The sequence below is a fragment of the Patagioenas fasciata genome, chromosome 5, assembly GCF_037038585.1.
Source record: "Patagioenas fasciata isolate bPatFas1 chromosome 5, bPatFas1.hap1, whole genome shotgun sequence".
Taxonomy (NCBI): Eukaryota; Metazoa; Chordata; class Aves; order Columbiformes; family Columbidae; genus Patagioenas; species Patagioenas fasciata.
The window spans coordinates 62,908,553-62,923,714 of NC_092524.1; the positions used below are offsets into that span (position 1 = coordinate 62,908,553).

General features: G+C 49.1%; 2 protein-coding genes across 2 annotated transcripts; both read left to right on the forward strand.

Annotated features, from left to right (window-relative positions):
* Nucleotides 1-10,833: 10,833 nt before the first annotated feature.
* Nucleotides 10,834-11,895, forward strand: LOC136101866 (inositol 1,4,5-trisphosphate receptor-interacting protein-like 1). The gene has a single exon (XM_065838370.2). It carries the CDS (start codon nt 10,849-10,851, stop codon nt 11,893-11,895), a length of 1,047 nt encoding a protein of 348 aa, XP_065694442.1. The 5' UTR covers nt 10,834-10,848.
* Nucleotides 11,896-13,220: 1,325 nt separating this feature from the next.
* On the forward strand, nt 13,221-14,939 carry LOC136102309 (uncharacterized). Its single transcript, XM_065839287.1, is given in 3 exon segments — nt 13,221-13,283; nt 14,029-14,475; nt 14,478-14,939. Coding segments are annotated over 3 exon segments (972 nt in total).
* Nucleotides 14,940-15,162: the final 223 nt, after the last annotated feature.

Consider the following 15,162-nt stretch of genomic DNA (forward strand, 5'->3'; position numbering starts at 1 on the left):
TCTGGAAAATAAGCTGTTTATGTAAACCAAAGCTAAAGCCTTGCTGAAGAGGGACTAGGGGAGCCCTGTCATGTGGGAAGTCAGAAAAGTTGATTATAGAGACCACTTCAAGCATTAAAAATCTGCAAAGCTCTTGCATCTCAGGTACAGGGCTGGACCACGGGATTTCTCTTTCTCTCTGTAAACAACAGAGCTAAGTGTGCGTTTATCATTTGTGACTGTAAAAATCCTTTCCCTACTGAAAGCCAGAAGCCTTTCCTCTCTTGCAGTTTCATTAGAGTTTAGAAATCAAACCAGCTCTGAAAGCAGCGTTTGGGACACACAGGTTTGTGAGCTTCCCATTAACCCCCACTCTTCGCATCACTGTTGCATGGGGATAAGATGCATCTTTTTTCTGAATGACAAGATCTTTACTCTTCACAGGTTACTGTTTCACAGGGGTTCTCACGCAGCCCCCGTCTCTCTCATCACACCAACAGATCAGGATCAGCTTCCCAGGAGGAAAGTGGGCAGCAACCTTGACAGATCGTAGCCTTGGGTGTGTTATCAAGGAGCTGGAAATGTAAAACAAACGGAGGAGACTCATAGCAGAGTACAAGCTTTCCTGCTCCAGGCTCGTTCTCACACATGGCGAAGTACACAGCTGATCCTGACCGAAGCCAGCCGGAAGAGGAGTTTTTTTCTGGTGTCCACAATGATCAATGGGGAACCGGTGCAAAGCGCCCACGGCTCCTGCCGCAAAAAGCAGAGCAGGCACTGGTGAATTGGATTGCCAAGAACCTCCGGCTTTTACATGAGCTTGTGCAAGGTCGTTCATCACCACAGCAGATGCTGACTGCTCTCAGCAGCATGGGAAAGAAACTAAGAGTAGGTAAAAAAGACCTTTTTGTTTAGCTGGAGGATAAGTAATAGATCAAAATGTTTAGAATATTAGCATGTCACTGCAGCTCAGACACACAAGTACGTTCCTGCAGCTTAACACATAGCAGAGTTGTCACCTGAGCTGTGGTGACTGAGTATGTTGGTGGACGATTGCCAAGGGAAAAGCGTGGTCCCAAAGTTAATTATTGAGAGTGATCTGTGGTAGCTTGTTGTTGTTCCCCCACTATCAAGCTCTTGGCTGAGCTTGAGAGCTGGCTGGGGAGAGCAGCTGTCCTGGTCATGCAGCAACATGACATGGCTGGACTTGATGGCACAACTCATTGCCCGTCACCTGCCTACACCAGCAGCTTGGCCTTGGAGATGTTTGCCAGGGCAATATCCTAGTGGGTTTGAGGGGGTTTTAAGCTCACTACAGTAAATACAGCCTTTCCTGAATTGTTAATATTAAAATTCCTTTTCAGTATTGAGGCATTGCAGAGGGTGTTTATATATTGAATATGGCCACAACACGCGCACTGCTGCACAGGAAAAGTGGGAGTGAGAAGCAGTCCCTGCCTATAGTGACTGATTCCTACCCTGCCAAAATGCTGCTCAACTGATTCCCCTCATAAGGCAACAGAGCATTACATCAAGTGAACAACTGCAGAGATGAAGGTGAGCTCAGGACAACCAATGGAGACAAACCCAATTGCCAAGTGCTTTCTCCACCCAAGATGCACTTGCACACTCATTGGGAAGTCCCTGGTGTCACCTTGGCAGGTGTCACAGCTGTCTGGAAAGAAACCACTGCCCATGCCACCAATTCCAGAGAGAGGGACCATTGTTGGGTTCTCACTGACCTTGTCTAGCTCATTCTCTTACAAGGAGTGAGCAGAGCAAGTGAGATTCTCATTCAAATTCATGCATTGTTTCATTTTTTTTTTAATTGAAGGTGTGAAAAGATGGCTGGAGCCATGCAACAGGCTGGAGCCATTAGAAAAGGAAGAGAAGGCTGGAGAGTTGCTTCTCAGTAGGATGGTCTGTGCCCACAAAGCAGCCCCAGACATGCACCAAGGGGAAGCCATCCCTGGCAGACTGCACAAACCTGCAGTAGTTATCTTACATCTTGCAACAGGGATGCAAATAAAAATGTCCTTGTTCACATATAACTGTGCTGTAACCTGATCTCAAGGCTGAACTCATTCTGTTTAAAAGCCATTTAGCTCAAAGCTTTTCCATCAAAATTGTTATCAAAGTTACCTCACCTGTCATATCATCATATCTGCACGCATTTTTTTCTGTGTGCATGTGGATACATGCATAAAAACACCCACAAGACAGCAGATAACCAAAGTTTTCAAATATGTATCAACTCTGTAAATCTATTTCTTGCAGAGCAGGAACAGAAGGGGATCTCTGACTCCTCATGACACATCTGAGCTAGCTCCAGCCCGCTGCTGCAACTGCCCACAGCTGAGCTCATGGCTGATGTGTTTCCTCACCTTTCTGGGCAGCTCGTCACTGTGCTTCCTCCTGCATGGACCTGCTGCCAGCTGGATTCGGGTGCACTCACCAGAGCTGAGCTTTGCTGTGTTCACCGGAAAGGCAGTCATGGCAGCAGCTGCCTTGCAGACCTCTCCTTTCTTAGCTGAGTGCCAGCTTGCTAAATTTACCAAAATAAATAGTATCTACACATAATATGCACATCTAACAGTAAACAGGCTGTCTGGCAAATGCAGGCTTTGGAGTTTACTCGTGAGTCGAGTCATGACTTGAGGAGCATATACAGACCTTGCAAAATGATGTCTCCTTTAAGCACATCAAAGTGGCCAGAGAAGGGAGAACCAGCTGTGCATGTTTTCCTTTCTGCTCCTCTCACTTCAGGACTAAGCCTATAAAATAATAATGTGCCTTTCTAGTACTATCATTTTTCTTTGATTTTCCGTAGAGAATTGCATAACAGCAACAGTCCCATTAGCATTCAGAACTCAGGTTTTTGCTTTATGTTTTCTCCCTTATTCTTTTTGCTTAATAAAAGAATGAATTTTGCATTTTTTAGATGCCTGACAGCCCCAGAGACTGGGCTGTCTTCTATTTAGCTGTTAAATAGGAAAACATGGGACTCGTCTATGTGATAGTCCCTTTGCTATATGCCAGCTCTGTCCATATGTTAGGAAGCAGGCAGATTCAGATCACACTAAGCCAGTGATGCTGATGGGAAACTAATAGAGCAAGAGGGACTGAAAGCTGTCACTGCCAGGGGCAATTAGTTACCAGATAGTCAAGTTTTCAAGCCTTAGGATGTGAATAGGTTGAAAAGTGCTATGTGCAAGGGCTGCTCTTCAGGCATGTGTTGTCTCAGAGCCTTGTATAAGGGAACTATACCTGGAGTTGCAACATATCCCTGCTATTAAATTAAACACTGTTTCCTCACCTTTGCCTGATCATCTCACTTCCAATCAGCTACCTCTTATTCCCTGCAGGCAAGAAAAAAAACCTCTTGGGTATCTGGAAGGTGCCTGTTCAGAAGGAAAACATGGTCACACACAGTGATGGTGCCTACAGTGCACAGTTGCTGCACACGGGCCAAAGGCTGGGAGCTGACAGCCTTGGAAACCTTTGTAAAGTTTCTGTCTGCAAACACTGCTTGGGTCAGCACAGAGAGATGCAACATTTCCCCTGCAATGAATCAGCATGGGATGTGGGTCCCAGGGCAGCAGCTCTGGCTCTCTGGAGCAGCAGCTGCAGCAGAAATCAGCAGCAGCTTCACTTAATCTGGTTACAGAGCATCACAGCTGGGTGGGAAATGCTGCTCCAAGAGTGTGAAGCCTAGTCAGGGTTTGTCCCTCTCTCTCCTCCTTCAGTTAACATTAAGGAATAAAATATTTTTAGTTTTAGAGCTGAGAGAAGAAAAATGCAAATTTGCACACCTTTTCAAGGGAACCGTGATGTTTAGCGACGTTTCTGACACAGCCGCTAGATGCCCCTGTTTTCTGATGAGAGCTCCAGAGAAGGGCATGGACTGTGATGCTGCAGCCAGGACCTGAACTTCGGGCTCAACTAGGTAGAAATCCTGATTGCTCTAGCCTCTTCCTCCTTGATGACTTTCTAATTAGCTGGTACTGTCACTCCACATGTGGCAATTAGGAGAGGTGGTGCTGCTCAGTAATGGGAATGGTGTTATGAGCCTGCCTTTTCTGCTCCGGCTTTGTGGTGGCTCTGGAGTAGATGGCATAAAGCTCAGTCACCAGTGGCCATGTAAATGGACATGGCTGCCTGGTCCTGCATGCTCTGTCCTTGTGACCATACAGCTTGTTGAGATGTCCCATCCCTGCAGAGGCACTCTCAGCCCCTACTGCCCCTCAGAAGTGAATCAGTCCACACCAGAAAAGTTAGTCTCTGGGCAAAGCCATTAGCCCAAGCAGAAACATCTCCCTAATTAATCCTTCAGTGCTTCCTTGTAAATTTTTTGTACAGGTCCAGAAAGGAGACTGACACCATTTAAATGGAAATCTGGTGCTTGGTCAGCAGGAGGGAGCTTTTGTGGCTGCTGAAATACTTGTGCCTCCAGAAGACAAATGCTTGCACCACATCCTTCCAGCTCCAGAGGAGGTAAGCAGCAATGGTCAGTGTAGAAAAACTCATACAACATTAGCTCCTTTTGAAGTGATCCTTCCTCTCTAGGTGATCCTGACCAAAGCAAGGATTTATTTGAGGGTCTCTTAATTTAAGGAGAGCAAATGCTCCTGCTCTGGTGGTTAACTGGCCATGCTTCATAGGGTTTGCACCAGCACATTTTCTCTTACAAAGTGCATGCTAGGCCATAAGTGCATATTAAACATTACAGTCAGATACCCAGCTCAGAAACCCTGTAAGATACAAAGCATTGATTTATGGATTTGGTGCAAAAAGGTCTTGTTTGTGTCTGAGCACTCAGTTTCACAGGGGAAGTTAGAGACCGCCTTGTCTGAGCTTTTTTCTTAATGAGTAAGGTGCTGGGAAACCTTCAGAAGAGAATAAAAGTGGGCTTTCAGATGAGAACATCTATAAAGGTCTTCTGCTGCATCATTGCTCCTGTTTTCATGAGCAAGGTGCCTAATTAGCACTATTTAATGTGATGGGGGCTCAGAGCTCTGAGTCATCTGGGAAGATGTACTTTTTCAGTTCACAGTGCTGGAGAAACTAAGAGCAGCTCAGAGGAAGAAGGACTAGAAATTCCTGGTGACCTAATGTCACAAAAGCTACTGGGATCCAAAATACCTTTTCAGATGTTTAGAAATCAGTAGTTACACCATTTGTCACACACTGCAACTAAAAGTATCCCTTCACTTCCTTCCAGAAGCTTTGGATCAGGGTGTAAACCTCATGACACCACTCCTCTCAGCATCCTGTTGATAGTAACTGTGTTTTGTGTGGTCTAATCCACATTATGAGACATGGAAGGTTGGCAAACAGCCTTATGATCATGATGGTATCAGCAAAGCAGTGTTTCAGGCAGGCTTACATAGATGTGTCACACAGCATGTAGCACAGGCAGCCCTGAGGCTGATCCTCCCTTAGAATGACACTGTGCAGGCCAAGCCACTTCTCTGGAAGCCATGCATCGCCTGGATTTTTTTTGTAAATTAAAAAATAGAAAATGAAGCCTGGATTAACCGATATCTCTCTTCTCTCAGTGATTTCCTTGTGGTTTCCCTTGGGCCCATGCTGCTTTGTAGGATTATGGCATTCCAGAGTCATTGGCATAACGATAGCATGACTAAGAAATACGGAGACTCCCCTCTCCACGCTCATCTGTGCCAAGAGAATATTGAAAGGAGTAGATAAAGGAGGCACAAACACTGAACTACATTTTTCTTCTAAGAATTGCCTCCCAAAGGCTGTAGCCATTTTGCAACCTTTTTAATTTTCAGAGAAAATGCCTCCTGTGTCCATAATTAAGAGTTTAACATGCTACAGGGTCCTGTTTATCATGGTAACTTGTTTTGCAAAAGCATAGATAGATAGATTCTTTGTAGGTCCTTTGACTATCTTTCAGTCAGTCCATTAGATGGGGCTGTGATACTGGAGATTTTAATCACTTATATTAATTACTCAGTTATTATTGATTTTAATAAAGAAGCTGCATATTTCCTTTGTTTCACAGGCAGGAGGATCTGGTGAGAGATTTCAAAACATGGAATAATTTGGCTATCTTCAGCGTTAGCTAACTACATTCACAAGTTTGCAGGGTGACCATCGGGCTGAGCTTTCACTTCTCCTCTCAGCACGTCACAGAAGGCATGTGGATCCAATGCAAAGACACCTGTGAATGTGGCATGCATCAGAAGACATATGGAAGCCGTCTTGTATCTCATGTGATGATTAATTGCATGTTCCCAGCTGGAATACAGTTTGAGAGCTCTGTGCAGTTCTTCAGTAGGAAAAAAAAAAGATCTGTGTAATCATTCTAACAATTGCAAGCAGAGGGCCCTGGAAATGGAACGTGGCATCAGTGCACCATCCTATTAAGAGTCCACATGAGACTTTATGGCAAAATCAGATTGCTTCAGTGTCTCCTTCATGCAAGATGATGCAAAGGATAAAAGCAACTTATCTGCTAACTGCTTTGCCTCAACCAAGAGCAATTGGTATAAGTATACTAAGCAGCCAGAGATTGAGTTATCACATACAGTATGTGTGTGTGACTGTATTTTAATATACAGTGGTGATTCCTGTGACAAAAACAGCATCCAAATCATGGTCTCTCATGACTCGCTTCCTTGCAGCCAAATTGCCAGCTGACTTCTGGAAACTGCCTCATTTGCATATGCTGTCAGGTGAACTACATGCTCTTGTTTAGTTTCTTTTCTCTTCACTGTGCTGGGGCAGACACAGGGAAATTGAAAACGAGACAGATGCACAACAACATGAACAGGGAGGGAGTACCTGTGATAGCTGAACAACAAGAACTCAGTACAAAGAAAAGCTTTCAGGATGTTTTGACCCAAAGCATTTTGCCAAGGTGAGCAGCTGCCATGCCTGCAGGATCCACAGTGGGGCAGAGGATTGTGGTGTACCTGGAGGTTTCCTGAACTGGGAAATATCAGGGGAGTGGAGAGACCTGCTGAGAGCCCACAGCTCGCATGGCAGTGGCTGACAAGACCCCACACCTATTTAAAAAAAAAAAAAAAAAGTAGTTGAATTTCAAATCACTGGTGACAGGAAGAAAACTGCCAGCAGAACTTTGACCCTGGATATGGGGACAGCAACCTTCGGGCTGTTGAAGGAGCTAGTTAGTGAGGTTCCCTGGGAATCTGCTTTTGAGGATATTGGATTCCATGGATGCTGGTCAGTTTTGAAGAGCCATCTCTTCAGAGTGCAGGAACAGGCAATTCCAAAGTGCTGGAAGTCAAGCAATCAGGGCAGAAGGCTGGCTTTGCCGAGCAGGGATCTTCTTCTACAATATAGGTGGAGAGGGAAAGTGCATGGACATTGGAAGCAAAACCAGGTGACACGGGAGGACTACAGGGATGCCGTTCACCACTGCAGGGAGAAAATTTGTGGGGCCAAAGCTCAATGAGAGTTCAACCTGACCAGCACTGTGAAGGACAACAAAAAGACCTTTTTTAAAATCTGGTAGCAGCAAAAGGAGGACCAGAGGTAACATCAGTGAGGCTGATCACCTCACAAATAGGGAAGTAAACAAGCTGAGAGGTTGAATGCCTTCTTCACCTCCATCTTCAACACCAATGATGGGCCCTGGGACCCCCAGAGCCCCATATTGGAAGACCATGACTAGGGAGATGACAAACTCCCAGCTGCCTCTGAATTTGTTTGAGATTCGCTGCTCCAGATGAATGTGCAGAAATCTATGGGGCCTGATGGGATTTTACATCTCTGACTAACACCTCCAGGCACCTCATGGGTAGGTGGTGTGGTAGCTCTCAAACAGTTTCCCAGCCTATAGCGTATTTCACCCATGACCAATGATTCTGCCCTTTCTGGAAAAATATGTACCTGCTATACATTTGACGTACAATTGATCTGGCTATGGAGAGGGTGTCTGATAAATCTAGAAGTGTTAGACTCACTGTTGGACACATATTTAGGCTTGAGAAATCCATTATAAATACGGCAGCTAAAGGAAGACGTTGTTATGCATTCAGGCTTCATATAGCAGATTGGTAAATTTTGATATGTGAAGTGTAACTGATGCCTCCAAAATTACAGTCATATAAAAATCCCAGCTAAACTATATGATTGGCTGAGAGAAACAAGAGGTGCAAGGGGTGAGGTGAAAGTGATGCAGTTTTTCCACTTAGTCCCCCTCCATGCCTGAGTTTATAAGGAATCAGTACACAGCATTTAAGATTTCCTAGAAGTGGGGGCAAGTCTTTAAGATTAGACACCACAATGGTTTAAAAGATACTAAAGCTACTTTAGCACTGTGAAAAAAGCAAATAAAAAATTAGAAACAAAACAAAACAAAGCAAACAACAGCAAAGCTCTAGGAAATTGAGAAAGACGGGTAAAGAGAAAATGAAGAGGATGCAAAAGAAACTGCAGGGGAAAAGAATAAATACTAAAAAAAAATAATATCCCTAACAAACTTTATCTCTCTGAACATATACACAGGTCTCAACAGAGGCAAATTTAACATAAGGAATTTGTATCAATCTCAGTTGCTGGATTGTGTCCTCCGATGTAAGGGATCAACTCATCATTAATGAGGAAACCAGTTAAGCACTTGATTATGTCTCATCTTGTGTTTCAGTCCCATAGACTTGGGCAAGTTGAAATCAGTGGCCAAAGTCAATGGAACTGAATGATTACTCACACTATGCTTTGGCGAGAGTGCTTCAGGGATGGGATTATGGCCATTCTAGGAATGTGAAACTGGTCATCAAATCCAGACTCTCCCAGATGCAGGAATGATGTAAGAGATGTTCAGAGCAGAGGGATCTTCAGAATATCTGTTCTGCATCCCATTACTTCTCCCCATCCAGAAACAAATCCATCTTAAGAATCTCTAACATAGTATACACCTTTATTTGCCTGTGGAGACTCTAACAAAGATTTGGATTCACTCATGTACAGAAATATGAAGTATAGTTTGATTCCTGGATCACTAAAGCCTGAAGAATGAAGAGAAGAGGGGAGGAGAACAGGGAAGAGCAAGGGATGGAAAGGGAGGGAAGAGAAGGCTCCCAGGGGAGGGAAGAGGGGGGACGGAATATGGTGGGAAGATGAAGCCAGACAAGGGGTGGGCAGTGGGGATGACTATCTCTTCCTGCACACCCCTGTTCCTCGCTGCCTTGCAGCACTGGCAGTTCTGGGCTGTTGCTGGAGGCCTGGTCCTGCTCTTTGGCCTCTGCTGCTGGTTCAGGAAAAGGAGCCATCAATCACCCAGCAGCAGCAAGGACAATTCTGGGAGGAATGTGGACAAGAAGGAGCAAGGAGAAAAACCCAGTATTGCACTGAATGTGGGCAGAATTTTGTCCCAGTGCCTCCTGGACCTGCCGGAATCATTCGCCGAGCTGGTGGATGAACTTCTGTGTACATGCCAAAAACTTTCCAGGAATGATTTCACGCCATGACCGAAGCCCACCATCGCAGTGGGCAACGACACAGAAGGTGTGAATCACTGTGAGGATCACGCTGTCTACCGTCTGCTCGTGGCCCCTCGTGGCGAGGAAGGCCAGGCTCCGCGTGGAGCTGGAGTGCACCTGCAGGAGGGAGGACATGCTGTGCTTCCTGCACTGCTGCAAGGAGGAGCTGAGGCAAAATCAGAGTGCCAGCCTGCTAGACACCCTGTGCACTGGCAACCACCTGGACATCGAGAAAACCACCCGCTGGTTCCAGATACTGGTGAAAGCAGGGCCAGGCTTGAAGACGCTCCTGGTGAGCTGCTGCTACAGCGCTGAGCACATGGGACACGGGGACCATGCTGATCCATCGTCAGTGGGAACTGCTGCCATGCCTTTCCTGCACAGCAAAAGCACAAGCTGGGGAGCGGGAGCTGATACAGCTGAAGAGACCCTTGCAAGCAGGCTTGTGACAGAGACTCTGTTACCAGCTGGACAGTGACCACCCACGCTCTTTGACACAGTCCATTCCCTTCCTTCTGGGACTTTTCCTCTGTGCAAAGCTGCCAGTAAATGTTGTGTTTTGACAAACCCTGTGTCTGTGCATCAGGATTTTTGTGAACGTGGGCATGGGTTGCTGGCAGCTCAGCTGCCATACAGCTGCTCAGTCACTTTCTCCCCAGTGGCAGGGTGGGGAGAATCTGAAAGCTAAAGAGGGAAAAACTGTGGGTTGATCTAAGACACTTTATTAGGTAAAACAAGAGCTACACATCCAGAGAAAGCAACCTAAAAAATTAATTCACTGATCCCCTGGTCTAGGCCTAGATGGCCCTCGTGGACCCCTTCAAACCAGGGATATTCTATGATTATGAGATTGCCATTGGCAGGCAGAGGATAACAACCCAACATAAAGCACCACAAAAGGTGCTGTGAAGAACATGAACTCTGGCCCAGACGTCCCCGGGACACCAGGGCAGCTGCGCTGTGGGCCGAAGGGCCGCGTGGCGGGCGGACGTGTCTGTGACGCGCTCTGGCGCCTGTGACATCACAGGGGACGAGTCCCCACGGGGCGGTTATCAGGGGCGCCAGCAGCAGCGCTGCCCCAGTCCGGCCTGGGCCAGCGGTGAGTGTGCAGGCGGGGGGAGGCCGGGCTGGACGGGGCCGGGGCAGAAACGTGGCCCCCGGGGGTGGGTTCTCGCCCTGCACGGAGGGCCCGGCCGCTCGCGGGAGCACCTTGGGCAGGGCACGGAGCCGCCGCCGCCGTCGGGGCTGGCGCAGCCCTTGCTGCCTCCCAGCTGCCTCGGCCCCGCTCCTGCCTGCCCCCAGCTCCCTGCGGCCCCCGGCTCCGTTCCCCCTGCTGCCAGCTCACTCCCTCCCGCCCAGCCCCACTGAGACTCTTCTCTCTCTTCTCCTGCAGACCATGGCTCTCAAGGACATTTTCGTCAACCTTTTGCAAATTCTGATCCAGAATGTGCAGTTGGTTGATTATGAACTGGATGAGGAGACGCGCGAGCGCATGAAGCAGCGCGAGGAGATGCTGAACCGGGAGATGGCTCGGTTATGGCAGGAGATAGAACAGAGGGACCAGGAGCTGAGGAACCAGGAGCTGAGGAACCAGGAGCAGAGCGTCTCTGCCTGGGCATCCTTGTTCCTCGCTGCCTTGCAGCACTGGCAGTTCTGGGCTGTTGCTGCAGGCCTGGTCCTGCTCTTTGGGCTTTGCTGCTGGTTCAGGAAAAGGAGCCAGCAGACAGCCAGCAGCAGCAAGCGTGGCAGCTCTGGAAGCCTGGAAGAGGAAGTGGAAGAGGAAGAAGACCCCTTCTATATGGACAGGTTTCTGTGGGAGTACCTCTGGTGGCCAGTGCCAAACAGGGAAGAAACATGCACCGTGCTGGAAGACCTGGTGAACGACCTTCTCTCTGTCTGCCGAGTCCTCTCTGGCAATGACTTCATGCCGCGCCTGCAACCCGCTTTCGGGCTGGGTGTCTTCTTAGAAAGCCAGAATGCTCGTGAAGAAGACCTTATCTATCGCCTGGTTGTGCCCCTGAAGCCGCCCCCCGGGCACTCCTTCCATCTTGAGCTGGGCACCGAAGGGAAAAAGCGGCTGAGGAACTCCTGCCTGCGTGTGGAACTGGAGTGCATGTGCATAAGGGAGCGGAAGCTGGGAGACATGCTCTGCTTCATCCACCACCCTGAGGACGAGCTGATGGACCATCAGGAAGCCAGCCTCCTGCAGACCCTCTGCACCGGCCCATACCTAGACATGCAGAAAACCGCCTTCTGGCTCCAGGAGCTGATGACAGCAGCCTGCGTTGCCGTGCTTCAGTCAGACAGATGCAAGCTCACGGTGGTGCCATCCCCACGCTTCTGCAAGCTCAGGATGACCACTGCCTTTGAGACATCCCTCTCCATTGAGCTGGTCTTGGCAGTGCAGCAAGACAACTCAGACACATTTGTGACCATGGAGTAGGCAGAGGTCAGCGTCGGCAACCGTGAGGTGGCTGAAGAGGCTGCTGCGGGAGACAGAAAGGAAAGCGAAAGCAAGAGCAGCAACGTCACCCCCCAGACCCTCTGTGAGAGTTCCAATAAATGTTTCTTTGCCAGTGAGTGTCCGTGCAATGGTGTGCAGAGGAACGTGGACACAAGGTGCTGGTAGCTCAGCAGCCCCAGAGTTGGGGAGCATTGTGCGGAAGGCCTGATGCGGTGGACTCTGCTTTCATTGACTCCGTAACCAAGGCTCCCTCACCTGTCTGTGCTCCTCCATTGACGCAAGGGGAATAACTCATCCCCTCCACAACTCTGCACATTGCTTGTTGCTCTATGGTGTGACAGGCTCAGGTGGGAAAGCAGCTTCCCCTGAACAGCACTCCTCCCCTCTTTGTGCCTGGAGCTGGATACACAATCCCTTGCCATGTAGTGGCGGCTGGAGTCCAACTGCCTTGGACCACAGGGGTCCACAGCTTTCCAGGATGCAGAGCTGTGTCCCCTGGGGCAGTATCAGCCTGCATGTGATCTCCACAGCCAAAGAAGATGTCAGAGAATGGAATATGATGCAGCTGAACAGGCCGTTGCAAGGAGGGTTGCAGAGGAGACTGCTTTACCAAACGGCCAGCGGAAACCCACCCGCTTCAAGAAACTCCAGACCCTCTGGGAGGTTTACCCTGTGCAAAGATTTCAACCAATCACTTGTTTAACACACAAACACTGCATCTGTGAGCATCTGTGTTCCAGTTTGATGGAGAACACAGTTATAAGGTCCTGACAGCTCAGCTGCCCCCATGTTGTTGAGCTTTTTGCAGAGGAGCTTAGGCAGAGGGCTCTGGTTTCAGCGATTCTCTGGGCTTCGATGATCTGCAGCTTTCATGGCTTAATCCCAGGAGGCAGCTAGACATCACAGAGCTGCTCAGTCACTTTTCCCCCAGTGGCAGGGTGGGGAGAATCTGAAAGCTAAAGAGGGAAAAATTGTGGGTTGATCTAAGACACTTTTTTAGGTAAAGCAAGAGCTACACATCCACGGAAAGCAAACTAAATAGTTCATTCACCACTCCTGTGGTCTGATGATCAGACACATCTTTTGGGTAAGCGTTCTGCCCCTCGGGGCCTTGGGATGGAACCAGTGAGGCTGCAACTCGAACGTCGTGTTCAGTTTTGGGCCCCTCACTACAGGAAAGACACTGAGGTGCCAGACGGTGTCCAAAGAAGAGCAGAGAAGCTGGTGAAGGGTCTGGAGCAAAAGTCTTCTGAGGGAACTTGGGTTGTATAAATCTGGAGAATGGGAGGCCGAGGTAAGACCGTATGGTTATCTACGTCTACCTGCAAAGAGATTGTGGAGAGATGGTTGTTGGTCTCTTTTCTCAGGTAACAAAAGACAGGACAAGAGGAAATGGCCTTAGGTTGCGTCAGGGCAGGACTGGATTGGATATTAGGAAAACTTTCTCCATTGAAAGGGTTCTCAACCATTGGAACAAGCTACCTGGGGAAGTGCTTGAGGCACCATGACTGGAGCTATGTAAAAAAATGTGTAGATGGTATAGGTAATGACATAGTTTAGTGCTGGAGTTGCCAGTGTGAGATTTGTAGTTGGAATTAATGATATTTAGATTCTTTCCCAACTGAAATGATTCTGTGAATCTGTGATTTCACTTGATCACCAGCCGGCCTGGTGTGGAGTCAGGGCTTGGCCTAGGTGGTCCTCGTGGGCCCCTTCAAAGCAGGGATATTCTATGATTATGGGATTACCATGGGCAAGGGAGAGGATAATAACCCCAACATAAAGCACCACACAAGGTGCAGTGAGCCACTTTTAACTCTGGCCCGGCCTTCACCAGGATAGCAGGGCAGCTGCGCTGTGGGCTGAAGGGCCGGGTGGTGGGCAGACGTGTCTGTGTTGCTCTCTGGCACCTGACACATGAGAGGACACGAGTCCCCTCGGGGTGGTTATCGGGGTGCCAGCAGTAGCACTGCCTGAGTCCAGCCTGGGACATCGGTGAGTGTGCAGGCAGGGGGAGGCCGGGCAGGATGGGGCCAGGGCAGAATCGTAGCCCCCGGGGTGGGTTCTTACCTGCATGGAGGGCTCAGCCGCTTGAGGGAGCACCTTGGGCAGGGCACAGAGCCACACCGCGAGGAGATGCTGAACCGTGAAATGACTCGGCTGTGTCAGGAGATAGAGCAGAGGAAGCAGGAGCAGAGGGAACAGGAGCAGAGCGTCTCTTCCTGGACATCCCTGTTCCTCGCAGCCTTGCAGAACTCGCACTTCTGGGCTGTTGCTGGAGGCCTGGTCCTGCTCTTTGGGCTCTGCTGCTGGCTCTGCTGTTGGCAAGGAGGAAAACCCAGTACTGCACTGGGTGTGGGCAGAATTTCAGCCCAGTGTCTCCCGGACCTGCCGGAATCATTCATGATGATGGCCAAGCTGGTGGATGAACTTCTATGTACATGCCGAAAACTTTCCAGGAATGCTTTCGCGCCACGACCGAAGCCCACCATCGCAGTGGGCAATGACACAGAAGGTGTGAGTCACTGTGAGGATCACGCTGTCTACCGTCTGCTCGTGGCCCCTCGTGGCCCCCCCATGAGCACTCCTTCCACCTGCAGATGGACACCGTGGAGGCGATGCCGGCGAGGAAGGCCAGGCTCCGCGTGGAGCTGGAGTGCACCTGCAGGAGGGAGGACATGCTGTGCTTCCTGCACCGCTGCAAGGAGGAGCTGAGGCAAAATCAGAGTGCCAGCCTGCTAGACACCCTGTGCACTGGCAACCACCCGGACATCGAGAAAACCACCCGCTGGTTCCAGATACTGGTGAAAGCAGGGCCAGGCTTGAAGACACTCCTGGTGAGCTGCTGCTACAGCGCTGAGCACACGGGACACGGGGACCATGCTGATCCATCGTCAGTGGGAACTGCTGTCATGCCTTTCCTGCACAGCAAAAGCACAAGCTGGGGAGCGGGAGCTGATACAGCTGAAGAGACCCTTGCAAGCAGGCTTGTGACAGAGACTCTGTTACCAGCTGGACAGTGACCACCCACGCTCTTTGACACAGTCCATTCCCTTCCTTCTGGGACTTTTCCTCTGTGCAAAGCTGCCAGTAAATGTTGTGTTTTGACAAACCCTGTGTCTGTGCATCAGGATTTTTGTGAACGTGGGCATGGGTTGCTGGCAGCTCAGCTGCCATACAGCTGCTCAGTCACTTTCTCCCCAGTGGCAGGGTGGGGACAATCTGAAAGCTAAAGAGGGAAAAATT

Excerpts from the sequence above, each read along its gene's own strand:
- LOC136101866 (XM_065838370.2), top strand. The coding sequence starts at position 10,849 with ATGGCTCTCAAGGACATTTTCGTCAACCTTTTGCAAATTCTGATCCAG.